This window comes from Eretmochelys imbricata, chromosome 20 (assembly GCF_965152235.1).
Source record: "Eretmochelys imbricata isolate rEreImb1 chromosome 20, rEreImb1.hap1, whole genome shotgun sequence".
Lineage (NCBI taxonomy): Eukaryota > Metazoa > Chordata > Testudines > Cheloniidae > Eretmochelys > Eretmochelys imbricata.
Window position 1 is genome coordinate 18022516 of NC_135591.1, and position 26382 is coordinate 18048897.

Here is a 26382-nt window from a genome sequence, read left to right on the forward strand (position 1 = left end):
CATAATACACCAGACTCAGCAACACAAACTCACAGTCCCAGAGATACACTCAAACTCACACCCAGAACACACAACCCAACTCACAGGGATACACTCAAACTCACACCCAGAACACACAACTCACAGTCACACAGATACATTCAGACTCACCCCCACTGTCACACCCAGAACACACAACCCAACTCACAGGGATACACTCAAACCCACACCCAGAACACACAACCAAACTCACAGCCACAGGGGTACACTCCACCTCACTCCCAGACTCACAAGCGTTCCCCATCTCACATCGTCACACCCACAGCCCCTCACCGTTGCACGCAGCCCCGCCCACACCCACAGGCTCGCAACCCCCGGCTCCGGCGCCCCTGCCTGCTCCGGGCTCCGCTGCTCCCGGGGGTGGGTCCGGGCCCTGGGCGGAGCCGCTGCCGGGCGCTGGAATGTGCGGAATGGGGAGAGCGGCGAGCCCGGGGCTGGCGGGGACCTGCCGGGGCTGGAGGGAGCCGGAGCCGCGCACGGGACCCCCAAGCGCAGCGCTGCGCCCCAACCGCTCAGGTACGGGAGAGACATTGGATACCCACCCCTGCGCCTGCCCTGGCTGGGGGTGGCCAGGAAGGGGGAGCCCTGCGGGGGGGCTGGGGGGCTGCAGGGGACCCGTTGCTTCTGTTTGGGGGAGCAGCTAGAATCGCGGGGGGGGAGGTGTATCCTGGAGGTGAGATCTGGGTGGGTGCCCTGCCCTATAGGAAAGGAAATGAGCCAGATCGGGGTGGGGGACTGCCCGGAGGTGAGGTGCGGGGGGAGGGGACCTTGCCCATAGGAGGAGATCCAGATGGCGGGGGTGTCCTGGAGGTGAGATCTGGCGGGGGGAGCCCTACCCTATAAGAGGTGGCCAGGATGGGGGGCAGCTATCCAGGGCCTTGAGGGGAGATCTTGAGGGGATGCAGCCCAATAAGAGGTGGCCAGGATCTGGGAGGGGGGAATCTACTCTGGGGACCCCTGCCCTGGCAGTGACATGGGAGATGTTCCCACTGGCTCCTGCCCTGATGGGGTACCCAGTTACAGGGGTGGGAGGAGATTTGTTTGCGGGGAGTATGTTAGCAAAGACCTTCTCCCCCACCCCTTGGAGCCAAGGGGGAATCTTATCTCTGTTCCCCACCGCCATTTTTCAGACTGTTTCCCCAGAGAGACTGGAGCTCTCCCTAAATCCCCTGCATACCCTGCCCACACCCCAACACCCTTTGTTTGTTGGTTACCCCCCAACACACACACACCCTACAGCTGGCTTAAAAGCACAACCCCCCTTATCTAGCCCTTGGAAAAGGGGCTTTGGCTGCGCGATGATCTGTCTGCGGGCAAGGCAATTGGGGGGTGTAGGGGCTGGTTCAGCCCCGACCCCGTGGCAGTCGGAGGGGGACCCTGGATTTACCCTGGGGTATCTGAAATCAGCACGTGGCCAGCATGTGTCCTGCCTATGCTGTGGTCAGGTGGCCCGCGGTGCCCACGGAGCCCTGGCAGAGGTGAGTCCCACAGGCTTCACTGGTGGCGGTGGGCCGTGGCTGATCGGAACAAATATACGTCACGTCACTTATTTCGGGTGACCGGCTTCCTTCCCCGGCGGTCGTCCAGTCGTTGGTGTCCGTTCCCTTTGCCAGTTTTCCTTTTGGCCCCGGGTAGATGGGCGTTGCTCCGCGGGAGTTGATGGGGCCAGATCCCCGGCTGGTGTAAACTGGCTCTGCTCCTTTGAAGTCGTGGCTGATTTACACCGGCTGAGTTCCCCAGGGAGTGTGGGCGGAGGATCCAATCCCTGAGCCTGCCTCAGCGCTGGTGCTGTTCCAGCAAACCGGGCCTGCAATGGCTGGGGGGGGGAAGCACGCCAGGGTGGAGGATTTCCTCCCCATTGTGTGGCCGCCCAGCCCTTTGTGTTTGGATTCCCAGGGATGGAGCCACAGGGCCAGGGTTTCCATGTCCTGAGCCAGGCGTGCAGCTCCCGTCCAGTGGGGCTGCGCTGGGGGATTAGAAGGGTGGTGAGAGCCAGGAAAACTACAGCATCACCAGGCCCCTGCATTGCCGCTCACCTAGTGCCATGGAGTTCAGGGGCCAGGACTCAGGGACTGTCCTGCAAGATCAGGCCAATGGGCCCATCTAGCCCGGTATCCCGCCTCCTCCCTCCCCACCCACACCATGGTGCCAGGTCAGGCCAATGGGACCATCTAGCTCAGTATCCTGCCCGCCCCACCCTGGATCAGCTCCATGGACCCATCTAGCTCAGTATTGCCTCACCCTTGATGGGCCCATTGGTCTGAGCTGTCACAGCCAGCCTGGTATCCCCTCCAGGCCCCCCCACCCCCCCGGGTCCCTGTTGCATTAGATCCAGACAATAGTGTCAATCCGGGGATGTCACTGAAGTGACTCTGGATTTACACCACCCTAGCCGAGGCCAGAGCCCGACCCTGCGTCTCCCCATTCTCCGTGGAGCTTGGCTGGTGCGCGCACCTGGCTTAGCTGCTTATTTGGTCTGCCCCACGGATAAAGATCAGGACCCAGCATGTGTCATCATCTCCCTGTGATTTTTTATCTGTCTCTTTAATTCTTTGCTGATGAAGACACCGGGGCTCCGGGTCTGGGCCCAAGAGCTTGGGAGCCGCCCCTTCTTTCATCTCACTTGACTCGCCATTCAGTTTCTTCCCAGGGGGCTTTTGATCTGAATCTCATCCCCTTTTAGGAGGAAGCATCTCTGCGGGGGGTTGGCGTGAGCCCTGGAGGGTGGAGACCCAGTGGTGAATGGTCCTAGCGGGTTGGATGCCCCGTCAGACTGGGCATCCCCTCACGTGAGGCCCCGGAGTTGCCTGTACGTCGTAGATTCTTGTATCCCTTGATCAGAGTGATTCAAACCGGCCTCAGAGTAACAGCCGTGTTAGTCTGTATTCGCAAAAAGAAAAGGAGTATGCATCCGATGAAGTGAGCTGTAGCTCACGAAAGCTTATGCTCAAATAAATTGGTTAGTCTCTAAGGTGCCACAAGTACTCCTTTTCTTTTTTCAAACCGGCCTGACTCTGAGAGAATTAAGCAGCCTGATTTGTTTCGGTTAAGAGGTGACTTGATCACAGCTTAGAAGCACCTATGCTAGGCAGCTCTGACATTTAGCAAGAAGAGATGCAGCGGCTGGAAGCTGAGGCCAGACAAATTCATGCTGCAAATAAGAATCACATTTTTAACAGTGAGGGGGAATTAGCCACGGGGGAGGTCATGTCAGATCTGGGCTTGTGATTTACAGAGCTGGGAAGCTGCACTGGCTGGCTCTGGTGTAGGGAGCTCAGCCCTTCTGTAGACGGGGGCCTGTCCCTGACCTTGGCAGGAATTTTGTCTTGGGAGCTCTGCTGCAAAGATCAAAGGAAAAAAGCAGAGGGCTGGCTGGCTGAGCAGGGGATATAATCAGAGCTCTAACAGGGTGCTTTTCACAAGCAGATCTCAAAGCCCTTCACCGGCTTTAATATATTTATCCTCCCAACTCTTCATCTGAGGCAGGACACTGCTGGTACCCCCATTGTACAAATGGGGAAACTGAGGCTCAGAGAGGCTACGTGACTTGCCGAAGGTCACCCTGGGAGTCTGTGGCAGAGCAGGGATTAGAACGTGGATCTCCCAAGTCCTAGGCTAGGGCCCAAATTATTGGAACATCATTCCTCTTGGAGCCTTTTCCTCTCTGATTCCAAGGCAGGTCTGTAGCAGCTGGTGCCCACCCTTGGCAGCTCAGCAGCACCTGTGTTGAATGAACGGGTGGGTCTGAGCCCTGTTCCATATGGGCTTGTGTCCCTCCTGTGGGAACCCAGTGTCAAGATTCAGGGGGGCAGAGCATCCTGGCATCTGCAGGATGACGTCCCAGGGGGTGAGTCACCATCCTTTAGGTCTCCAGGGACAGCCTGAGGTCCAAATTAGGACTGTGGGGTCCTAAATTGCAGGCCATTGTGCCACGTGCTTGTGCCCATGTGGGAAAATGCTCCCTCCCAGTCCCACGTGTGAGTGGTGTGGACGGTCGGGTAGCTAATGCATGGGGCTGGGAGTCAAGAGAACGGACCGCTGCCCACACTCAGGGCCTGATCCTAGACCTGTTGCCATCAGCTGCAGAATGCCCACTGAGTGGGATCAGGGCTGGAGGTAGAGCTTTTCTGATGCCAGAGCTGGGGCGGGTGGCCCATGCTGCAGCACCCCACAGCTGGAGATGGGACACCACGGGGACCGGTGCTCTGAGGAGGTCCAGAGATGTCTGGCTGGTGGGTCTTGCTCACCTGCTCAGGGTCAAACTGATGGCCAGATCTGAGGTCGGGCAGGAATTCCCCCCCTGCCCTGGATTGGCAGGGACCTGGGAAGTGACGGGATTTGCCACCTTCTGCAGCACGGAGCGTGGATTACCTGCCGGGGTCATCTGGGCATGTCCCCATGCCCTGATCATTTTGGGCCTCGAGCTTGTTGGGCCGAGGAAGCGGGTTAAACTGCAATCGCTCCTCTTTCGCCCAGCAGCATCCTTGTGCCGGATGGGCCTGTCCTTGTTAATTGCATTCGAGGCAAGCAGGCTTTGCGGGCGCCTAGTCCCCTGCGAGGAGGCTTCAGACCAGAATCCCAGTTGGCGGCTGTCTGATGTCGTCTAAAGGGGGCAGAGCGTCCGTCCGGCTTGGTTGTGGTACCTGCGGGTGCATAGATGCGCTCAGTCTAGACAGGGGTTCTCAAGCTTTTTCTTTCCGAGCCCCCTTCCCCTCTCCCCCTGCCCCATGCTATACAAATTCCACGGCCCACCTGCGTCACAAGGGTTTTTCTGCATATCCGGTAGATTAAAAGCCAGGGCGGAGGTCAGAGGGTAGCAAGCAGGGCAATTGCCCGGGGCCCCACGCCCCACAGGGGAGCCCCCGTGACGCTAAGTTGCTCGGGCTTCGGCTTCAGCCCCAGGTGGTGGGGTTCGGGCTTGGGCTTCCTGCCCTGGGCCCCAGCGAGTTGAACGCCGGCCCCGCTCTGGTTTGTTTTGGCGGGCCCTGCTGAAACCGGCTCGCAGCCCCCCGAGTTGAGAACCACTGCTCTAGGGTTCCCGTCGTGGAGACGCACCCAGGCCACAGGGAAGGACGGTGTTTGGGGCCAACGGGGCTGGGTGAGCCATGTGGCGGTGGCACCGAGAGCTCAGAGTCTCAGTGACCCACCGAGTTTGGGATCCCTCTGCTGCCTCTGTTGTAGAAGTACCACGGTAGGAAATGTAGGCTACCCCAGCCCTGGCCTCTCCCAGCAGGGGGCGCTGTGGGGAGCGGGGCAGGAGCGCTGGCTGTCGTGGGACCTCCTGGCTACCCCAGCCCTGACCTCTCCCAGCAGGGGGCGCTGTGGGGAGCGGGGCAGGAGCGCTGGCTGTCGTGGGAGCTCCTGGCTACCCCAGCCCTGGCCTCTCCCAGCAGGGGGCGCTGTGGGGAGCGGGGCAGGAGCACTGGCTGTCGTGGGAGCTCCTGGCTACCCCAGCCCTGGCCTCTCCCAGCAGGGGGCGCTGTGGGGAGCGGGGCAGGAGCGCTGGCTGTCGTGGGAGCTCCTGGCTACCCCAGCCCTGGCCTCTCCCAGCAGGGGGCGCTGTGGGGAGCGGGGCAGGAGAGCTGGCTGTTGCGGGAGCTCCTGGCTACTCCAGTCCCAGTCTCTCCCAGCAGGGGGTGCTGTGGGGAGCGGGGCAGGAGCGCTGGCTGTGGGAGGTGCTCCAGGCCACTCCAGTCCCGGCCACTCCAGTCCCAGCCCCTCCCAGCAGGGACTGGGAGCCCCAAGGTGCAGCCCCTAACTGGAGGGACCACAGCTGTGAAGAGTCATGTGACTTATTGGGGGTCTCTGTAAGTAGAAGAGGCTGGGTGTCCGGGGTGGGTGGAGGAGACGGGGTGCTTGTGGGGGCTGGGGAAGTCACAGCAGGAGCAGGGGCAGGAGTCCAGCAGCAAGGCTAGCAGGGGGTCCTGATCCGAGGGTGACCGAAGCCCTAGGAAAGGACTAGACGGACGTGGGGATCCTGGATCCAAGGGCTGAAGGTGACTGTTTTCTGTTCAGTAAGATGAATTAACCAGGCTCTGGGAGGGCAGTGGGGTGTAGTGGTCGGTGGGGAGACTGGATTAGAACCCAGGAGTCCTAGCTCTGGAAGGGGAGCGCCAGGCGGGCTGGGGAGTAGGACTCCTGCATTCTGTTCCCAGTTGCCATGGTCTCTGAGTGCCACCACGGTGAAGGAGGAGGGGAAACTGAGGCACACACGCAACCAGGGTGCAGTGACCTTGTGGGGCGCACGCTGGCTGCAGGGCAAACCCCCCGCTCCTGCAGTGCCCTCTCCCTCTCCTCCGTAAGCAGGAGCGCAGACTCGTATCGAACGGCCCCGTCCCCTGTGCTGAGAGCTCTTGCACGCCAGCCGGTTGGAGCTGCACCACGGGGCCCGCTCGCTGGGCTGGAACTCTTCCGGCCTGCCAGGGTCACGGGCTGCTGGCGGGCTCCCAGTGCCGCTGACTCAGAGCCCAGGCATCCCAAGGTGTGCTCGGCGTCTGATAACCTGCCTAGGCAAGGAGCTGCGTGAACCGGAAGGAACCGCCCCGAGCAGGCAGTCCGGAGGAGCCACCGTTGGGACAGGAGGATCTGATCCTGAGGACTAGACTCCTCCGGGGCCGGGTGAACAGCCAGGCTCCTCGCTGGGTAAAGGGATCGGAGAGGGTTACATGCCATGGCTGCTTTTGGCACTTTGCTCTTTCCACTCCCCCCGTCTTATCGTCTTCCCCTCGTCTTCCCCCTCTTTGCACAGCCATCCCGGGCGCCAACCGCAACCTTAGTGGTGATCTGACAGTAGGTTCTAGAGCCGTGGTTCTCAGGAAACCAGTTACTGTGGCATGGGGGGGGGGGGGGCGTGGAGTTTTTATAGCATGTTGGGGAGGCCTCACAAAGGAAAAAGTTGAGAACCCCTGGTTTAAAGGCCCCGATCGGGATCGGCTCCCCCTGCCATCGGGCTGGGTGCTGTGCAGGCCCCAGTTGAGATTGGGGGTGCCCCGGCCATGCCGGGTGCTGCTCAGCCCTGAAGAGCGTCTCTGCCCTGAAGAGCTCACAGACGACAGAGACACAGCGAGAGGAAGGATTGGTATCCTGCATTTTACCATTTTGTCTATTTCTCGTTGTCTGCAGCGTCCGGCACAGCGGGGCCCTGATCTCAACGGGGGCATGGACATGCAGGGGGTGGGACTCGATGACCTCCTGTGGTCCCTTCCAACCCGGATAGTCTGTGATTCTATGACACTGCCCTGTCCTGAGGTCAGAGGCTGGGAGAGATCAGGCTGCGGGGGTCTGGGGGGAATGGGCCGGGAGGTCAGAGTCCGGGGGGCGGGGGGGGGCACTAAACCAGTTGCTGGGAGGAAGATGTTGCTGCTGACCTGTGACCCTTTGCCGCCCAGGAGGCCTACGCAGAGGTGACCATGGAGTTGGCCAAGGAGAAGCTCAGGAAGGAGTTGGAGGAGGAGCTGAAGCTCAGCACGGAGGAGCTGCGGAGCCACGCGTGGTACCACGGCTGCCTGCCACGGGAGGTACCCACGATTCCGATCTATTAGGCGTATTATGGTAGTGCCCAGAGGCCCCAGCTGAGGTCAGGCCCCATTGCCCTGGCTGCGGCATAGATCCCATGGAGCTCAGTCCCACCAGCCCAGGAGGCTCGGTATCCCTGGTTTACGGAGGGGGACCCAGAAGTGCAGGGAGGGGAAGTGACTTGGCCAAGGTCACACAGAAAGTCAGTGACAGAGCCAGGGATGGATCCCAGGAGTCCTGACTCCCAGCCCCCTCTCCCCGCCGCTCTAACCACTAGACCCCACTCCCCTCCCAGAGCCAGAAAAGGAACCCAGGAGTCCTGTCTCCCAGCCCCTGCTCTAACCACTAGACCCCACTCCCCTCCCAGAGCCAGGAATGAAACCCAGGAGTCCTGTCTCCCAGCCCCTGCTCTAACCACTAGACCCCACTCCCCTCCCAGAGCCAGGAATGAAACCCAGGAGTCCTGACTCCCAGCACCCCCCCGGCTCTAACCACTAGACCCCACTCCCCTCCCAGAACCAGGAATGAAACCCAGGAGTCCTGTCTCCCTGCCCCCGCTCTAACCACTAGACCCCGCTCCCCTCCCAGAGCCAGGAATGAAACCCAGGAGTCCTGTCTCCCTGCCCCTGCTCTAACCACTAGACCCCACTCCCCTCCCAGAGCCAGGAATGAAACCCAGGAGTCCTGTCTCCCTGCCCCCGCTCTAACCACTAGACCCCGCTCCCCTCCCAGAGCCAGAAAAGGAACCCAGGAGTCCTGACTCCCAGCCCCCCCCCCCGCTCTAACCACTAGTCCCGCTGCCTGCCATCCCCACCAATGAACAGCCCTTGTCTCCCCAGGAGGCCGAGTCCCTGCTGGGGGAGGACGGGGATTTCCTGATCCGGGACTCAGGCTCCAGCCAGGGGGACTATGTGCTGTCCTGCCGCTGGCGGGGTGAGACCCTGCACTTCAAGATCATCCGGGTGGTGCTGCGCCCTCGCCAGGGCTACTCCCGCACCCTCTTCCAGTTCGAGCAGGACCAGTTCGACAACGTGCCGGCCCTGGTGCGCTTCTACGTGGGCAACTGCAAGCCCATCTCGGAGACCTCGGGCGCCGTGGTCTCTCGGCCCCTCAACCGGGACGTGCCGCTGCGCTGGCTGCAAGAGCGCTACGGGGCCACCGGCCAGCCCCGTCTGGACGAGCAGGAGCCGGCCGAGGGGGACGCGGCTCCTGCCCACAGACTCGGCCGCCACAGACTCACCGCTGGGGAGATGCCGACAGAGGGGAACCTGCTCCGGTGAGCGCTGGGATGGGAAATGGCGCTGGTTAGAGCTGGGGCTGGGAGTCCAGACTCCTGGGTTCTCCGCTCAATTCCAGGAGGGAGGTGGGGTCTAGTGGTTAGAGCCAGGGAAGGGCAGGGAGTCAGGACGCCTGGGTTCGGTTCCCAGCCCTGGGAGGGGAGTGGGGGGGGCGGGGTTGTGGGTTTGAGCAGGGAGGACTCGGAGTCAGGACTCCTGAGTTCTATTCCCGCTGTACCATAGAGTCACAATGTGACCTCGGGGGAAGCCCGTTCCCCTTTCCTTGCCTCAGTTTTCCCATCAGTGAAGTGGGTCTTCTGATCGTCTCACCTGGAGATGGGTTGTGATGCTAAATTCCTTGCTAAGTGCTTTCCGAACCCAGGGGGATAGGGGCTGCCCTCATTATTAACCCTGTGTCTGCCAAACTGCCCCCCGCGCTGTGGGCTGGGTCTGAAAGGCTGGTCCCTGGTGCCGTGCATGACTCACACGAGTGACTCGGGCTCCAAACTGGCTTCCCCACGAATGATCACGTTCCATGAAGCAGCCCAGCCCTGGCACGGAGGGCAGGATCCCCGATCCAACAGCTGGGCACATTACTCTGGCATCCCCTTCATTCTGGGCGTGGGTCCTTTGCAGCTTGGGGGTCTGCAGCGGCCTGGGGCTCACAGTGTCGCCACTTCTCCCTGCAGGGTGAAAGACAGGAGCGGGAGCCAGCCCACCGGGCTGGATCAGCTAGGCCGGCGCCCGCTGCTCTACACGGCACAGTCAGACAGTAACCTGCGGACAGGTGCGTGGGAGCTGGGGCTGGAGGGCAAAGGCTGCCTCCACTGGGGGGAGGAGTATTAACCCCTTTCACCACCTGGGGGGGTACAGGGCAGGGGTTGGTTTGGCTGCTACCTTCAATGCAGTTCCTCTGGATTTACACCGGTGTAACAGGATTTGTGCAGCCCCCTAGTGCAATGCTCCCAGGTGATTCCGTAATGCAGCTAATAGATAATGTACAGTGCCTAGCACGCTCCTGGTCCATTAGCGGGGCTCCTAGGTGCTACCATAATGCATCTATTAGATGCCTTAATATGCAGAAGGTTTAAAACAAACAAAAGGAAGTATTTTTTCACACAACACATAGTTAACCTGTGGAACTCCTTGCCGGAGGATGGTGTGAAGGCCAAGACTATAACAGGGTTAAAAAAAGAACTAGATAAGTTCATGGAGGGTAGGTCCATCAATGGCTATTAGCCGGGATGGGCAGGGATGGTGTCCCTAGCCTCTGTTTGCCAGAAGCTGGGAATGGGCGACAGGGGATGGATCATGCGATGATTCCCTGTTCTGGGGCATTCCCTCTGGGGCACCTGGCATTGGCCGCTGTCAGAAGACAGGATACTTGGATAGATTGACCTTTGGTCTGACCCAGTGTGGCTGTTCTTATGTATAATGTACAGCGCCTAGCACACTCCTGGTCCACGAGCAGGGCGCCTAGACACTACCATAATACATCTAATAGATAATGTACAGTTCCTAGCACAACAGGGTTCTGGACCATGACAAGGGCTCCCAGGCATTACCGTAATACACCAAATAACGGACTCCTTATAAGCCAGATCCTCAAGCTGGTGTAAATTTGCATCTCTCCTGTGACTCCAATGCCCATTTCTGCCAGCTGGGGATCTGGCCCTGCTACATATCACCATCGCTCTGATTGCCACCCCGCTGCTTTCACGCCGGTGTAACTCCCCTGTCCCTTTGGGAGCGACTCCGGATTCACACCAGTCCTGGCTGAGATCAGAACCAGGCTCTGTGGGAACCACGTGTCCGGCTGCTCCGCTCCCCGCTCTGACATGGTCCCGTCTCCTTCTGCAGGCAGCCCGGAAGCTCCAGCCGGCACCCAGGAATGGAGCAAGCTCCCGCCCCCCTCACCCGTCTTCCGCACTGGCAGCGACCCCGTGCTGCGGCCCCCCGCCCCCCGGTGCCTAGACCCCGAGGGGGGTGCAGCCCTGAGCGGCTCGGAGGGGCAGCTGCACTCCAGGGCTCCCCCCAAGCCCCTGCGGGCCCCTTCCATGCTGGTGGGCGACGCCCCCCAGGAGCAGCCCAGCACCTACTGCGAGCTGGTGCCCAAAGCCCCGGCCGGCCTGCGGAGCCACGTGGCTCGGCTGCACACCGAGGAGAAGTGGCGTGGCCGGGCCCGGGCCACAGACACGGCCTTCGGCTTCCTCGAGGATGAGGGGGTGCCGCTCCCTCGGCCATGCCACTACGAGGAGGACTTTGTGCGCCCTCTACTGGAGACAGCCTCCTCCTTCCAGCCCCACAGCTTCCCCTCGCTCCTCCTGCCCCCCGACAACAAGCCCCTGGAGCCCGGCGCCCTCAAACGGCTCAAGGACCTCTTCACCCGGCATGACTGCCGGACCATGGCCCTGCATGTCCTCTACATGGACTGTCTGGTAAGGGGGAGCTGGGAGCCAGGACTCCTGGGTTCTATCCCTAGCTCTGAGAGGGGAGTGGGGTGTAGTGGTTAGAGCAGGAGGGTGCTGGGAGCTAGGACTCCTGGATTCTATCCCCAGCTCTCGGAGGGGACTGGGGTCTAATAGTTAGGGGGGGCACGGTGCCAGGATTCCTGGGTTCCAGTCCCAGCTCTCTTGCTAACTCACTATGCAACTATGGCCTGTGCCTCAGTTTCCCCCATCTGTATGGTGAGGGGGATGAGAGTGCCCTCCAGGGCAGTGGGGTGCGGGGAGGTGAGCTGGTTGTGAGGCTTTGAGATCCTTTTTGTGGAAGACCCCACAGAGCCATAGCATTTAAGGCCAGACAGGATCATTGGCCTGGATATCACGGGCTACCAGCGCCACGGTAGCCAGTGACACCCAGCACCCAGACGCTAAACCCGACCGGCATGGGTATGTGGGTGGCATTACCCCCTGCCTCTAACAGCCCTGGACCCCAGGACCCCCTGGGAATGCAGTCGGACCCTGGGGGTAAAAACTGGCCACTGGGGTCTGTGCACTTGTACCCCAGCCATGCCCAGCGGCTGCTCCGCTCTCCCCCGGGGGGAAGCTCGGGGGGCTTGTTATCCTGCGCGGGTGGCCCCATCTCATAGCTCTCCAGCCCAATTCATAGAGAGCTCCTCTCCTCTCATGCCCAGCCCCACCCGTGGTTCTCAGACTCTCCCCCCTCCAAGAGGGCCCATTGCACCGGCCCTTCCCAGAGCTGAGACCTTGCCAGCTTAGTGAAGCGGCAGCCTGTGGGTAGAAAGGGTTAAATATTGAGGGGGTGGGAGAATGCTTGCGGGGGTAGGGGATCTCGGGGGCTATGGAACTGTCCCCACCCCCACCATAAGGGGAATGGGTAGGAGCCCCATAGCTCCGATGGGAAGCAGCCCTGGAGAACAGGAAGTCGGAGATCGGCATAGTTATAGCGGGTTGGGGTCGGCACTGCCTGTGGGGGGAGAGTGCCCCCTCCTGAGCCCCCCGCCCTGCTCCTTTGTAGCACAGTACCCCCTAGCATAACTGTGTGGGGAGAGCGCCCCCTACTGATCCCCACTCCCTGCAGCCCAGCGATCCTGGAGATGAGTAGGGGGTGGCTTATGGACCGACGGGGACCCTCCCTCCTTGGTCTTTGCATGGGCCTGCTTAAGCCTGGCTGGGGGTACTGCTCGCTCCCCAGCAAATGTGGAATGGGGGGATCGGCGTATCCAGGGGCTCTCAGTGTAATAAGAAAAGGCCCTGTCCCTTGGGGGACCCAGTGACCTCGCTCCCCCCGCCGGCAGGAGGGTCCCTTTGTCCCGGCAGATCTCAGGCCCTCACCCCTGCGCTTGTTTGTTGCTTGCACCAGGTTGGCAGGATCACCAGGGTGCCCAGGGAGCAGCAGCAAGCGATGGGGGTAAGCTCGGGTCTGGAGCTGATCACCCTGCCTCACGGGCACCAGCTGCGCCTGGACCTGTTGGAAAGGTACCAGCCTGGGGGAGCAGGGTGTGGGGACGGAGGCTGCGGGATGAGGTGTAGCAGTGTTGAAATGCGGCTGCCTCTGGGTGAGGGCGTGAGGGTGGCGCAAGAGCTCAGCAGGATTTGCACTGGCAGGAGGAGGAGCTGGAGTCTAGTGAAAGCCGCGGGGGACAGTTAGAATAAAACTTAGCCGGGACATGGCTGGGTAAAGCCCTTTACTGACCACAGAATAGGTTAAGACTGCACTTAAGGGCTCGTCTGCATGAACATTTAGTTTGCGGCAAGCTAGGGTGGGAGCCTACCCCCCCCACCCCCCCGGCCTGCACGCTCTGCCCCTGTGCACCCAGGTGACGTGCGACGTGCAGTACCAGCTTGTGAATGTGCTTTGAAACACGACTGGATCAACTCACATTTCCAGTGGGCATCAGCCGGGGGGCTGGTGGTGGGGGGCAGTTCACACCCCTGGGTGCCGGAGTTATAGGTGTGTAGTGGAGACCAGATCTTAGAGCGTGGCCGGCTGGGGTAAGTTCCCAGCCCCAGCTTGCTGGGGACTAAATGTTTGTGTAGACAAGCTCGGCGCCTCCTAGCACTGCAGTGTGGTACTGAGGTCTGCACTGGCTGCCAGGGGGAGAGCGCCCCCTCCTGAAAGCCCCACTCACTGCAGCAGACCCCAATAGCACCATGCTGGGGCATTAGGATCTGCACGGACTTAGAGCATGTCTACGCTACACGCCCTACGGCTGCAACGTGGCCCCCCCCCGGCACAACAGAAGGGGTTTTCCCATCGCCAAGCCACCCCCTCCAGCGGCAGTAACTAGGGCATCGGAAGAATTCTTCTGTCACCCGAGGGTGTTTGCACTGGGGCTTAGCTTGGCTTATCTAGATCATAGGGGGAAAGGGGGGGGATTAATTTCTTACACGTAGGCGGTTAACCTATGTTTTAAGTGGAGACCAGAGCTCAGCGGGGAGCACTCCCCCTCCTGAGCCCCTCCCCACGTTACGCAGGGGGGTGTTTCCCTTGCAGGTCTCCCATTTAACACACGCCCAAGCCCAGACCTGCTTAGCTTGCCCCAGGTAACGCCAGCCTCCCTTGAGCAGCTTCAGTCCCACCGCCCGCCCTGCTAGCGAGCGGTGGGGCTCAGCCCCTTGCGGTGTCTCTGTCCCTTCCAGGCACCATCTCATGGCCCTGGGCATCGCGGTGGACATCCTGGGCTGCACCGGGGGCGTGGCGGAGCGAGCCGGCACCCTGCACAAGATCGTCCAGCTGGCCGCGGAGCTGAAGGGCTCGGCCGGGGACCTGTTTGCTCTGTCGGCCGTGATGAAAGGCCTGCAGCTGCCCCAGGTGAGGGGCGAGCCGGGGAAGGGGGGGGGTGACTTAGGTCCTGCTCCCCATGGAAGCCGGCCCTGGCCCCAGCCTGTAAGGCAGCCTTGATGAGGCCGACAGAGAGGGACGGTTCGGGCTGGCCCATAGAGAGGGGCGTATGGAATTGTCTCGTCACGGGGTGGGCTGTGAGCCCTGGAGCCTGGGTGGCTGGATGGAGCCCTGGGGAAAAAGACGGGAGGGAGCAGAACTGTCTCGGTCCCCATTAGTGGGGAGGAGAGGGAGGGTTAGGGGGAGGTAACGTGTTAATGGACGAGGGAGACCGGTGACCTAGGACAAGTCGCTTCTCGTCTCTGGGCCTCAGTTTCCCCTGCCCGCACTGTGCGTGCTCACAGTGAGCTGTTCAGGGCAAGGACTGCCTATGGGTCTGTGCAGCACCCAGCCCATGGGGGACCCCCCGATCTCAGCCAGCACCTGAGCAACACCTGGCACCAGGTGGCCCCGACCTTGGTCAGTTGGTCTGTGCAGTGCCCGGCCCAGGCTTGAGTCGCTCCATCGTAATGGGATCCAATAGGCCTTGATCTACCCCTAAGGAACGGGACTCCCATCCATCTGGCGAGCGGCCTGCGTCTGGTCCACGACGCTTGCCCCAAGGCATGGCACCCACCGTAGCCCGCCCCCCAATGTCTCACTCCTGTCCCTGCCCCCCCCCCCACCACTCTGCAGGTTGCGCGGCTGGATCAGACGTGGCAGAAGCTGCGGCAGACCCACACCGAGAGCGCCATCGCCTTCGAGAAGGACCTCAAGCCCTTCGTGAAACGCCTCAACCGGGGGGAAGGTGAAGCATGGCCTGCTGGGTGCCCAGTCCGTGGACCTGGGAGGGGATGGAACAAGCTGGGGAGGGATCTGCCTGGGCAAGGAGGGGCCGTGGTGGGAGCATCATGGGGGTGAATCTCGCCCCGGGAAGAGAGGGCTGCAGGGGGTGGCTGGCACCTGGAGAGGTGGGAATTAGGCTGGGGCTGGGGGGTATGGACGGATGGCCTCACCTGGGTTTGTGTGCCAGCAGCCTGGGCTGGCTCAAAGCCAGGCCCCCTTCCCCCACCTCTGATGCCAAATGGTACAGGTCCCCTAAATGTGCTGCTCTTCCCCCCCCACCCCACAAATACCCTTTTATGCCAGAGCCCTGGCCCAGTCCAGGAGGATGGCTTTCCCAGTGGTTAGGGTGCTGGCCTGAGACTAGGGAAAACTAGCTTCAAGTCCCGGCTCTGCTCCAGCATCCCGGTGGACAAATCACATAGGCCCTCTGTGCCTCAGTTTCCCCATCTGTACAATGGGGATGAGAGCCCTGCCTCTCTGGGGGTGGTGAGGATAAATGCATTAATGACAGCAAGGTGCCCAGCTGCTAGGGTGGTGGGTGCCAGGTCAGTACCTAAGCTAGAGTGGACGCCCTTCTTTCTGTCCATGCGGGAGAGAGGATTCCTGTCTCAAATGGGATCCGATCCTCTTCTTCTCCCAGCATCCCCTGCACTAAGCCTCAGTGCTGGCCATGGATCCACCCTTTACACCAGGGCTGCATTTCACCCTCCATGGCCAGTCCTTCTTACTCTAGCCCCAGCCTGCAACAGCAAAGCATCATTCAGGTAGAAGGGAGAGAATTAGACCCTCCCCCCCAGGCCCCATACTGACTAACGCTAGGTGTGACGTGTGATGGCTGGAAGCATCTACAATCATGTGGGAGGGCGCGGGGGGGAAGCTGTTGCCCATTTATCCGAGCAGCTTCCACTGCAGTTTCGGGGCCGGGGGATGTGATTAGGACAGACCTCTTCTGTGCCTGGTTGCCGGATACATCAACCCCAGTGGCTAGACTTGCAGAGACCAGGGCCCGAGATAAAAGAGCTGCTGGTGGAGCGTTCTTCCAGCTCGAGCGGCCACGGTGTGCATGTCTGGGGTTGCCGGCCCAGCTCCTGCCGGGTGCCTGGCCTCCAAGGCACAGGCTGGATACGTGACCCTGCTTGGAGGTGGCTCTCTGACCCCTTGTCCCCCTACTGCAGGGAACTCCTCCCCCGGAGAGGTCGCCGTCCCTCACCTCCTGCCTCTCATCAGCCTCATGGAAGGGGAGCAGCTCTGGGACGACCACGAGGAGAGCTGCGACCTCCTCTTACGGACGCTGGAGTCGGCCCGCTCCATCGCCACCAGCGCCGGGGCGTACAAAGCCACCGCAGAGGCCAAGCTCCAAGGTAGGGCTGCAGGGAGCCGTGTCTATCAGCCCAGCTTGGGGCAGGCTGAAGGTTTTCCAGAGCCTCAGCGGAGTTGTAATTCGGTTACCTCGTCATGCTCCCCGTTGTCTCTGGGCTGGATTCCCCAGCTGGACTACATCTCCCATGATGCCCCCCTGACCTGGGACTCCCATGATGCCATTGCTGCACTGCACCATGAAGTGAGGCTGTAGTGAATCATGGGAGATGTAGTCCAACAAGGGAGCCCTGCCCCTAGAGGTGGTGGTGGAGATGCGGCCACTGCACTGCAACTCCCACAAGGCAGGGCCGAGGCAGATCCAAACAGTAATATTCTCAAACCCAGCTGTGATGGAAACGGTTTGAGTAGCCCCACTGGATGTAGACCTTGGTCTCGCCTTCAATAAAGCCAGTTCTTAGTCCCCGGGCCTGCGATTCCACAAACAGCATAGGAAGGGGCGGGGGGAGGGAGAGCTCAGTGGTTTGAGCATTGGCCTGCTAAACCCAGGGTTGTGAGTTCAATCCTTGAGAGGGCCATTTAGGGATCTGGGGCAAAAATTGGGGATTGATCCTGCTTTGAGCAGGGGGTTGGACTAGATGACCTCCTGAGGTCCCTTCCAACCCTGATCCTCTGATTCTCTATGAAGGAATGAGCCAGAGCCCCAGCCCTCCTGCACCTCTCAGCCCTTCCCTGGTATCTTCTCTCCTCTTGCTAGGATTCCAAGCCACGGCGGAGCTCCTCGAAGCTTTCCAAACCGAGTTCGCGCTCCGCTTATTCTGGGGCAGCAAAGGAGCGGCCGCGGACCGGGCCGAGCGCTACAGGAAATTCGACGCCATCCTCACGGTGCTGTCCCAGAAACTAGAACCAGCGAGGAAAACGGAGCCCTGAGTTTCCTCCACCGCCACGGCACAGCCCACGAACAATGGCTTGCAGAGCCAAGACAGGACGGAGGAGCAACAGCGCCCCACTGCCTGGAGATCTCTCCCCTAGCCTGGCCGCCAGTGCCGGTAGCAGGATGGGGGCAGGGGAACGAGCCCGAGCCCAAAAGCCTCCCGGGCCCCACCGCTGCAGAGGACCGGGGGGTACAGAGATTTCAGCGGCTTATGCCCGGGCAGTATTCTACCAGCCCCCCCCCCCCGCCCCACGCCTTGCTGCTGGAGGCGGCTGCTCCGTGTGCAGAAGCTTGCGGGAGTGAGGAGGATTGGTGGACCCATTGCACCCACGGCTTTTTAAATGCAAAATGCCACTGCAGCTGCAGCTTCCCCCGCCTCTTTGCCAGCGTGGGAGGGTGTGAGATGGTGAAAGGGAGCAAAGCAGCAGGGGGGATTCCCCCTCCCAGCAAAGCGTGTGTGGGAGGGGTGGTGGTTGTAGCAATAGTAATAAACCAAAGCCTTCCAGCTGGTTTTGGTAACGGCTGCAAGGGTTGCTCCAGGCCCTGGGGTGCTGCAGTTACGCAGGGGCGGCGATGCGGGGCTCTGGCAGAGGGGGGCTAAGTTGCAGCCTGGGGCAAGTTGGAGTGGTGCAGGAGGAGCGGGGCTAGAACTCTCAGCCTGGGGCTTGAGGGCTGTTGTCTTTCCCAGGACAGGGCAGGACGGTGGACATCCATTGGGCCCTTCACCCCCATTCAGGGGGTGCCCTAGCCTGAAGGGGAATTCACGCCCTGCCCCCTTAGAATGACCACTGGAGGCTTAGAGGAAGTTAAAAATCTCTGCCCCTGTCCCCTTCTCCCCTGAAATGAAGCGGGTTTGTGCTGCCCTCAATGCATGGGGGGAGCTCCCCTGAGCGGGGGTGGCAAGGGGGCTGTTATCTCTGCCCCGGAGGTGAAGAATTGCCTAATGGTTACAGCAGGAGACACCTGGGTTTGGCAGCCAGTTCTGCAGCAGCGGGAGCAGAAGGGGTGAAGACCTAGAAGAGGCTGGCCCGGAGTTAGACTAGGACCCCCATAGCGTCCCCACCCCGGTCCCCCAACACGCTCCTCAGCCGAGGGCAGTGGGGAAGTGAAACCAGACAACGCACCACAGAGGGGAACAGTCCAAGCCAGGCTGTGGTGTCCCCCCCGAGTCTATGCTCATGTGAGGGGAACCAGCTTGAGGCAGTGCCCCCCCTCCCCCCGAGTCTATGCTCATGTGAGGGGAACCAGCCTGAGGCAGTGCCCGTCCAATGCCCTAAGGAGCGGCTGGCCAGGAGGGTTATGCCTATGAGAACCTAAGCTGGGAATTTAAACGAGGGTAGTTACAACGGGGCTTAGCCCTGTGCGGATGCTCTGAACTCAGGCGAAGCCCTTGTCTAGGGGGAAGCCATACCACTCCACGTGAGGGTGTTAATTTAAGCCCCCTGCTCTCTGTAAACCAATGCACACTCCAGCTCCACTAAACTGCTCTTCCCTTCATGGGGTCCCCCTCTCTTCCCCACATCCACTGTGGAGTAAGAAGGGGGGTGGCTGGAGACAGCACAAGTGTGACTGGTCCCCGGCTCTGCTCTAGCAAAAATTAGCAATTGAAATGTTGCCTCTAACACACTATTGAGAACTTCCGAATGGAAGTAAAAGTACCACGTCCCTGACGGGGAAACTGAGACAGGCCGATAGTCACACAGCAAAATCAAGGGAAGGCAAAGATAGGACTCCACACCTACTTGAGCCCATGCCCCTCCCACAGCTGAGAATAGAACCCAGGAGTCCAGACTCCCAGTCCCCCTCCTCCCCTGGGCCTAGCCCTGCTAATGGAACCCAGGAGTCCTGGTGGCCAATTCCCCCTACTCTAAACCCACTAGCACCCTGTGAGGCCACCTGTGTTCCCGTCCACCACGGCGCAGCTGGGGGGTTGTCACTGCCTCTGTGCCTCCGTTTCCCCAAGCGAAAAACAGGGATAATCGTTCCTTAGCTCTGTCCTCACTGAAAAACCAGGATGCATTTTTACTGCCGGGTAGCCGCAAGAGGGCTGTACATCGCATTAGCAGACAGGGTAATTTACCTCACCCGAGGTAGTCCAGAACAACCCTCCAAAGCTGGGGCTGGCCTCGACTAGCTACATAGCATTTAAAAGCTTCCCGGGCCACATCCCCATCCAGGCTCTCCAGCACACGAGCAAAAAAGAAGCGCCCTTAACTCGTTAGCCAACACACTGACGCAAGGCGGAGCTCCAGGGAAGAGCGGACGTAGCCTCAGGGAAACCTTAAGCCCCTCCGTCGTTTGTAGCTGGACCTGCTAGCACCTGTGAACACTAGACCCTGCCTCGGCCACACGAGAGCGTCCTCACCTGTATGAGAATCCCTCCGGGTTGGTCTTCGCCGTACAGCTGCATGGCTGTAGCACGGGAGTGAAAACGCTCCTCTCCCGCCAGGGGAGCTGCTCCCGGCGGCGTAGTTAAGCCTCCGCCCCGAGAGGCAGCAGCCATGGCGCCGGGAGAAACTCTCCCGTCAACAGAGCGCCGTGTACGCAGGGGGTAAGTCGGTATAACAGCATTGCTCAGGGGTGTGGATTTTTCACACCCCCTAGATCGACAGAGGGGGTGTGGTGTAGACCTCGCCCTAGTGAGGACGAGGACCGGATGCCTGGCCCCCGGGCCACCACAATGGGGTCCTGCTCTCAGCTGGGGGGCTTCTAGACAGGACGGTAACCTACACAACTAGCCGCGCCCCTCTCCCTAAGAGCAGGGTGGGCTAGGTGGCGCTGGAATATGGACGAACCGCTCTGCTCCCCTCCCACGGCCGAAACAAACCGAGGCCACAGAGTCTGTACTGTTTTTATAAACTTCTTAAAAACTGCACTGGGGAAGGGAGAGAGAGAGAAATCAACTATTTACATAAAGTGTAAAAGGCACCAGGCTGCAGTGGAAATACATTCTATGGCTCGGGGGCCACGGGCTCCAGCACAGCGACCCCCCCCCCCCCCCGACCCACTTCTCAGAACCGGAGGGGAGACAGGATCTGCCCCCCTCCCCCCCCCCCACCGGTAGGGTGAACAGACGCCAAGACCACTGGGACATTTACACTTATGTTACGGGTTAACTGAGGCGTAGGCTAAAACGAGCAGTAATTGGTCACTGTATAAAAGGCTAATATATTAGAGTCCTCTAAAAAAAATTATTACACACAAGGGGTGGGCTGCAGCGCGGAGCCCTGGGCTCCCCCCCAGCGAGATCACCCCCCCACCCCCCCCCCCAGGGGACAGATTCATTTATGCAGCAGGCACTTTATGCATATTTTTCCCCCCTTGGCTGGGCGAGTTTTGGAGTCTGGGGAATAAAGTGCATATCGTGGCCCCAGCGACGGAAGGGGAAGTTGGCTGGAGCTCGGCCAACGCTCGAGCTGGTGGCATTAGCTGCAATGGGCGCTCGCTCCCGCCCAGGGCCAGATGAATTGAGACCCACGGCCCCTGGCAGAGAATGGCCAGAGGTTCAGGCCCGGGGGCTCCCGGCCGGCTGGCACCTCTGTTCCATTAACATCTGGGCTGGCGCCAGCCTAAGCGGGAAGCCACAGGTCCTGGGTTCAAATCCCAGAAAGGAAACAACTGACCCAGGATTGAGGTTCGGCATGCTGCTTAACATGCACCTGGAAGACGCCCAGATGCCAGGGTGATGAACATGGAAGAATCGATGCACTTTCTATTCCATAAGCCCCCCCCTGAAATGGGCTCTGCTCATCACACCCACACTGAGCCTGGATCCCTTTGCCCTAAACTAGCAGGAGGCGGTGCAGCTCCCTTCACCCCAGAGACCTCATGCAGCCCCCCGCTCCCCCCCAACAGGAGGAAATAATAACGGGCTCCTATGAGCCCCACCCAGGAGGGGGTGGGGGGTAGCATGGGAACCATGTCCCCACTGAGTATAGAGGGATGGAATCTGAACCATACCCCCTTGTGGACACAGGGATTATTGCAGCCACGCCCCTGGGGGAAATGTGGGGTTCACAGCCCAGGTGCTTAAGAGCAGGGGAGAGGGCAGGGTGCAGCAGATGCTTTTAGGAGGAGGTTGAGTTACTCACTCACTCACGGGGAACTGACAGAGGGGGCATAGTATGGGAGTATGCAGGGGCAGCAGCCAGAAACCCAGTCCACCCCTCCCCCCAGCACCCACTGCGACCTCCCCCCGCAAGCCGAGAGACCGTGCTGAAATGTGAAATGCCACAGAGCTGGGGCTTGGGCAGAAGGGGGTGGGGGGTGGGGTTTCTCCTTCCCCTCACAGGCGATCTGCTTTGCAAGCGGGCACCACTGCTTGCCCACGAGGGCCACTTGTCTATGCAGGGCCAGGGGCCACTTCCAAGCCTGTACCCGTGGAGTCCCAACCCCCAGGCTCCAGCAGCGTTGCTCCAATCCCCGCCGCCCCCCCCTGCAGCTCCACGAGCCGGCTGCCGCTCTCCAGCCGGGCGGGGAGGCCCGCGCTCAGTTCAGGGTGACCCGCAGGTAGGACGTCGGCACGTAGCCCTCGTCGCCTTTGCTCCTCCGCACGCGGGTCCAGCCGTCGCCTTTGTCCTCCTCCATCAGGCTCAGCTCCTCCCCCTCCGTCATGGAGATGGTGCCTTCGCTGGAACCTGGGGGGGGGGGGAGGGAGGGAGGAAGGGGGTGGGGGAAATCCAGGCAACGGGGTGAGAAGAATCGCTCATTTCAGAGCTCAGCTAGGTTCCCCTCCCTCATCCCTGTGAAAGGATGGGAGGGCCCGTATGTTAGAGCTCCCAGAAGCCCTGGGGGATCACACCTGCAGCAATAGGCCACTGGGGGCTGGAAGTTTCCACTAGAAGACATGGGTGAATGACACAGATCCTAAGTGACCCTTCCTTGTCCCCCATTAGCCAGGAAATATCCCAGTGGACAGCAGTTAGAGGGGAACTTATGCCAAACCCCTACCTGGGGGTGTGGACCGAACAGGGGGTTGGAGATGTAGCCTGCTTGGCGGTGAAGGCTCCAACCCCTAAGCGGAGTTTGAACTCAAGGCCTTTCAGTAGGTTCCTACTGTTTGACCTAAAGGAGGAGCTCTGTTAGCAGCCAGCACTAGTAAGACTGTTATCCTCATTGCGCACCAGGCACTGGGGTGTGGAGGGAGGGGGAACTGGCAAAGGATGGTTGAAAAATTTCCAGCAGAAAACTGGTTTTTGACTAAATGAGATTTTTCAGGTCAAGTAACTGCTTCCCATGGAAATGTCCATTTTCTGTTGAAAAACTACCCAAAAAGCAGAATATTTTTTATGAGGAAATGCTGCCATGATGCCTCATGGGAGTCATGGTTCAGGTGTGCCTCATTCTCCTTTCTGGGCCCAACTCCCAAGCAGGACTTCATTTCCCATGATGCACCATGGCCCAAGACTCCCATAATGCACTGCTTTCTCAGTCAAAGAGGGGCAAGACCCTGGTGAATCATGGGAGATGTAGTCCAACCTGGGACCCTGCCTCCGAAGTGTCTTGGGCAAGTACCTTCAAACTGGTACATGGCCACACAGGTGCCGATGGGCGAGGCCAGGTCCTCCTCGAAGTCCTCATCAAACTCTGTGTAGATTGGCTGGTTCAGGGCATCTTGGCTGTCGTCAGAGTGGGTAGCGTCAGGGCTGAGGGGGGAATGACACAGAGTGAGCAATTGTTTCTGGGGGTAGCTCCAGCCACAGGGAGTCCAGTGTGGCTGTTCAGAAGCAGGAGTGTCGTCTAGTGGTTAGAGCAGGGGGTGGCGGGCTGACAACCAGGACAGGACTCCTAAATTCTAATCCCCATTCCGGGAGCGGTGCAGGATCTAGTGATGAGAACAGGGAGCTAAGGAGCCAGGACTCCTGGGTTCTGTTCAATGAAAAAAATCCTTCCCTGGCGAGACAGACGGCACCCGGCCCAGAGATCCCAAACCACACATGCGGATGAGGATTCAGCAGCACCCACACCTGGGTATTACGGCTGCCTGCTCCCTCTAGCTCCTGGAGGCAGGACATTTCACCTCCTCACCTGTCCTTCTCGTGGGAGCCGTTGTTGTTCAGGGTGGTGGCGTGGTCCAGGTGACGGCTCTGTCTCAGGATGCTGTCCGGCCGGTTACTCAGCATTCTGCTCTCTGCTTCAGCCAGCCATGACTGGGAGGCGCGGGGGAGAAAGAGAGGTTCAAGCATTTCATTCCTGCCTCTCCACAGCAGAGATGGCTCGCACACGGGGGCAAGCGTCTTCATTCACATGGGGCTTCCTTCTCTGCTCCTAGGCCTAGTCCCCTGGCAAGGCATGCCCCTCAGCAGCTGTCCCCCGTGGGGTCTTGGCCCCATCCCCGCCCTCAGACTATCTACAAACCCAGTCCTCGGCCAGGCAGTCAGGTGCTTTTCCAGAGCAGCTGCAAGTACCCTGATGCTCAGCTCTGCTCCAGGCTTCACGCAGTCTTTGGGCTCCCCATATTTTGTCTTGCCCGGCCCACCCCGCCCCCAGCGTAAGGTAGTGCAAAATCAGAGCTCAGAACCCAGGACTCTTGGCTCCCTGCTCTAACCACTAGACCCCCATTCCTCCATGGCGGTGCTAGGCATAAGCAGACTAAGCAACTGCTTAGGGCCCCAAATGGCTCACGGGGGACCCGCTTTAGTATTACCCCCAAAATACCATTCACCCTATTTAACAAGCTTATCAGGTATGGGTGGTGGTATATTTGTTATGGAAATACCATTCGTAGTTTTAGGAGGTGGGTGAGGGGCAATGGGGGGGGCTCCCCCCAAAAATATTCCCGTTGAGGGCCCCCAATGGGCTAGCATCGCCTCTGCCACTTCCTCCAGAGCTGCAAATAGAACCCAGGAGTCCTGCCTCCCAGCGAGTTTGATACTGGAGTGGGCAGGATGGGACTGTAGCTGAGACATGGGCTATGTATGTACTGTAGGAACAGGACACACCCAAGAGGGTCTGAATCACCGGAGGAAGGGGCGGGGGAAGGTGCCACGACCTGAGCTTTTATCAGGTTATGCAAACTCAGCCGACTCATTCATAAAATAAACCGGTGGCCGAGAATAACTTCCTTAGCGAATAAGGAAACTGGGCAGAGCCTTTTAACAGGCTTGTCTAGTGTAACGTTCGTCGCTTGAGAAAGAGAAAGCGACTGAAGGCCCAGGTTGTTTCTGTGAATGAAACGATACTGGACACTGGGTTACACACGATTCACCCCAGAATAATTTAGGTCTGACTCAGCTGCTCATAAATCAAACCAGCAGCCTTTGAGTCATAAGGACACCTAACCTAAGAACCAATGCGGTCGTGACACCATTATTTGTAGGGTCTCTGCCTGGTTTAAGATATTTTCTCATCTTTTGATATTATTCATATTGTGGGTAATGCCTAGGAGCCTCAGTCATGACCCAGGTCTCCGTTGTGCTAGGTGCTGTACATTATTTATTAGCAAAAAGAAAAGGAGTACTTGTGGCACCTTAGAGACTAACCAATTTATTTGAGCATAAGCTTTCGTGAGCTACAGACTAACACGGCTGTTACTCTGAAATTATTTATTAGGGTATTACGATAGTGCCTAGGCACCCCAGTCATGGCCTAGGTCTCCACTGTGCTAGGTGCTGTACGAACACAGAACAAGACGCTGGTCCTTGCCCCAAATAGCTTCTAATCTGAGTGGGACCCCACTACGCCTTACAGAAGCAGGATGGTGCAGCAGATAGGGCACTAGCCTAAGACTTAAGTCCCAGGTTCAAGTCCCTGCTCTGCCACAGACTTCCTGTCACTTAGCTTCTCTGTGCCTCAGTCTCCCCATCTGTACAATGGGGATAACAGCTTTGCCCTGGGAGGATAAATACACTAGAAATGGTGCGATGCTCAGCTGCACCTGTGACCGGGACCAGATAAGGACCTAAAATACTTAGAATCTCTCAGTAAGACAATGGACAATGAGTGGACCTGGAGCACATTGTGCTGGGGACCACACAATTTTGACCATGTATTTATATCGGTTAGGGGTGTGATTTTTTACATTCTTATTGCAATATACAAATGCTATTGCCAATGTCGCTTATTTCGCTTGGAGAACCAGTAGACGCTACCCTATCAAAAGCATTCTTCTGCCACTACAAGCTGCGTCAACTGCGTCTACACTAAGAGTAGGCTTCCTAGCATCCACTTGCTAGTGTAGGTGAGGCCTTAAATGCAGAGTAGCGTGGCCTAGTGGATAGAACACTTAGCCAGGGACTCAGGAGATCTAGGTTTTATTCCCAGCTCCGACACTGGCCTGCTGGGTCAGCCTGGGCAAGTCACTTCCCCTGTGTTTTGCCTCAGTTTCCCCCGCCGTAACATGGGGATAACGCAGCTCCACAGATGAAAAGCGCTCAAGAAGAGTGAGGTGCTGTTACAGGGTTCGGCCACTAGAGGGCGATAAAGACCTCCCTTATGGCTTTACCGCACTTTGAGCCGGTTCAAAGGAAGGACTGGCCAGACACACCGGGCATCGCGTGTGTCTGGAGCCACAGATGGCAGGACAGCAGAGCCAGATGCGTGGATTCCCAAAGGGGCCTGGGGAGCGTGTCAGAGGTAACCCCACCCTGTGACCCCCGCACTCCCCCCTTACCTCGTACTTCTGGATTTCTAGGCGCAGCTTCTCGATGTTGCTGAGGGTCTCCGAGATCTTTGGCTCCAGGCTAGCGGGATCGCCCATCTGGGGCGTCTTCTGGTACACGTCCTTCATCTTGTTTAAGGCATCTCTGGGGGGAAAGCGTGGGGGGGGGGGGAGAGTTCGGGGAAGGAATTTAAAGGGACAGCACACACAAAACTTCTGCCTTCTGGCAAAGAGATCTGAATGCAAATTGTAGGATGAAAACTGATTGGTTCCCTCCCTTTATATCCTCCTGCATATAGAGAGAACAAGGGGAAGGAGTTCTTCCTAACAGATAGGGCACTGGACTAGGAGCTACATAACATCAGAATGGCCTCACTGGGTCAGCCCAGTGGTCCATCTTGCCCAGTATCCGGTCTTCTGACAGTGGCCAACACCCGATGTTTCACAGGCAGTGAACAGGACAGGCAATTATCGAGTGATTAAAGCCCTGTCATCCACTTCCAGCAAGCAGAGGCTAGGGATGCCCAGAGCATGGGGTTGCATCCCTGACCATCTTGACTAATAGCCAT

The 26382-nt window shown here is 59.3% G+C and overlaps 2 protein-coding genes across 3 annotated transcripts in view; one reads left to right on the forward strand and one right to left on the reverse strand.

Annotated features, from left to right (window-relative positions):
* Positions 1-7266: 7266 nt before the first annotated feature.
* On the forward strand, positions 7267-17210 carry SH2D3A (SH2 domain containing 3A). Its single transcript, XM_077838477.1, has 10 exons — positions 7267-7287; positions 7428-7556; positions 8394-8830; positions 9521-9618; positions 10692-11269; positions 12657-12772; positions 13937-14108; positions 14814-14925; positions 16139-16324; positions 17038-17210. The coding sequence occupies exons 1-10, from the start codon at positions 7267-7269 to the stop codon at positions 17208-17210; spliced, it is 2022 nt and encodes a 673-aa protein (XP_077694603.1).
* A 3053-nt stretch (positions 17211-20263) lies between these two features.
* The window catches only part of TRIP10 (thyroid hormone receptor interactor 10), a 70780-nt gene continuing 64661 nt past the window's right edge, over positions 20264-26382 (reverse strand). The window contains exons 12-15 of one of the 2 annotated variants that reach the window (XM_077838665.1): positions 25826-25958; positions 23242-23363; positions 22729-22859; positions 20264-21851 (exon numbers count right to left, since the gene is read on the reverse strand). In XM_077838665.1, the coding sequence (XP_077694791.1) occupies positions 21703-21851; positions 22729-22859; positions 23242-23363; positions 25826-25958 (535 nt within the window). In that variant the 3' untranslated portion in view covers positions 20264-21702. The remainder of the gene's footprint in view (positions 21852-22728; positions 22860-23241; positions 23364-25825; positions 25959-26382) is intronic. The other variant, XM_077838666.1, reaches the window with a different exon arrangement.

Bases quoted from the DNA above. Each gene is read 5' to 3' on its own strand.
- SH2D3A (XM_077838477.1), top strand. From the start codon at position 7,267: ATGACACTGCCCTGTCCTGAG. The intron at 7,557-8,393 runs GTACCCACGATT...TTGTCTCCCCAG, and splicing joins ACGGCTGCCTGCCACGGGAG to GAGGCCGAGTCCCTGCTGGG. The intron at 11,270-12,656 runs GTAAGGGGGAGC...TGCTTGCACCAG, and splicing joins TCCTCTACATGGACTGTCTG to GTTGGCAGGATCACCAGGGT.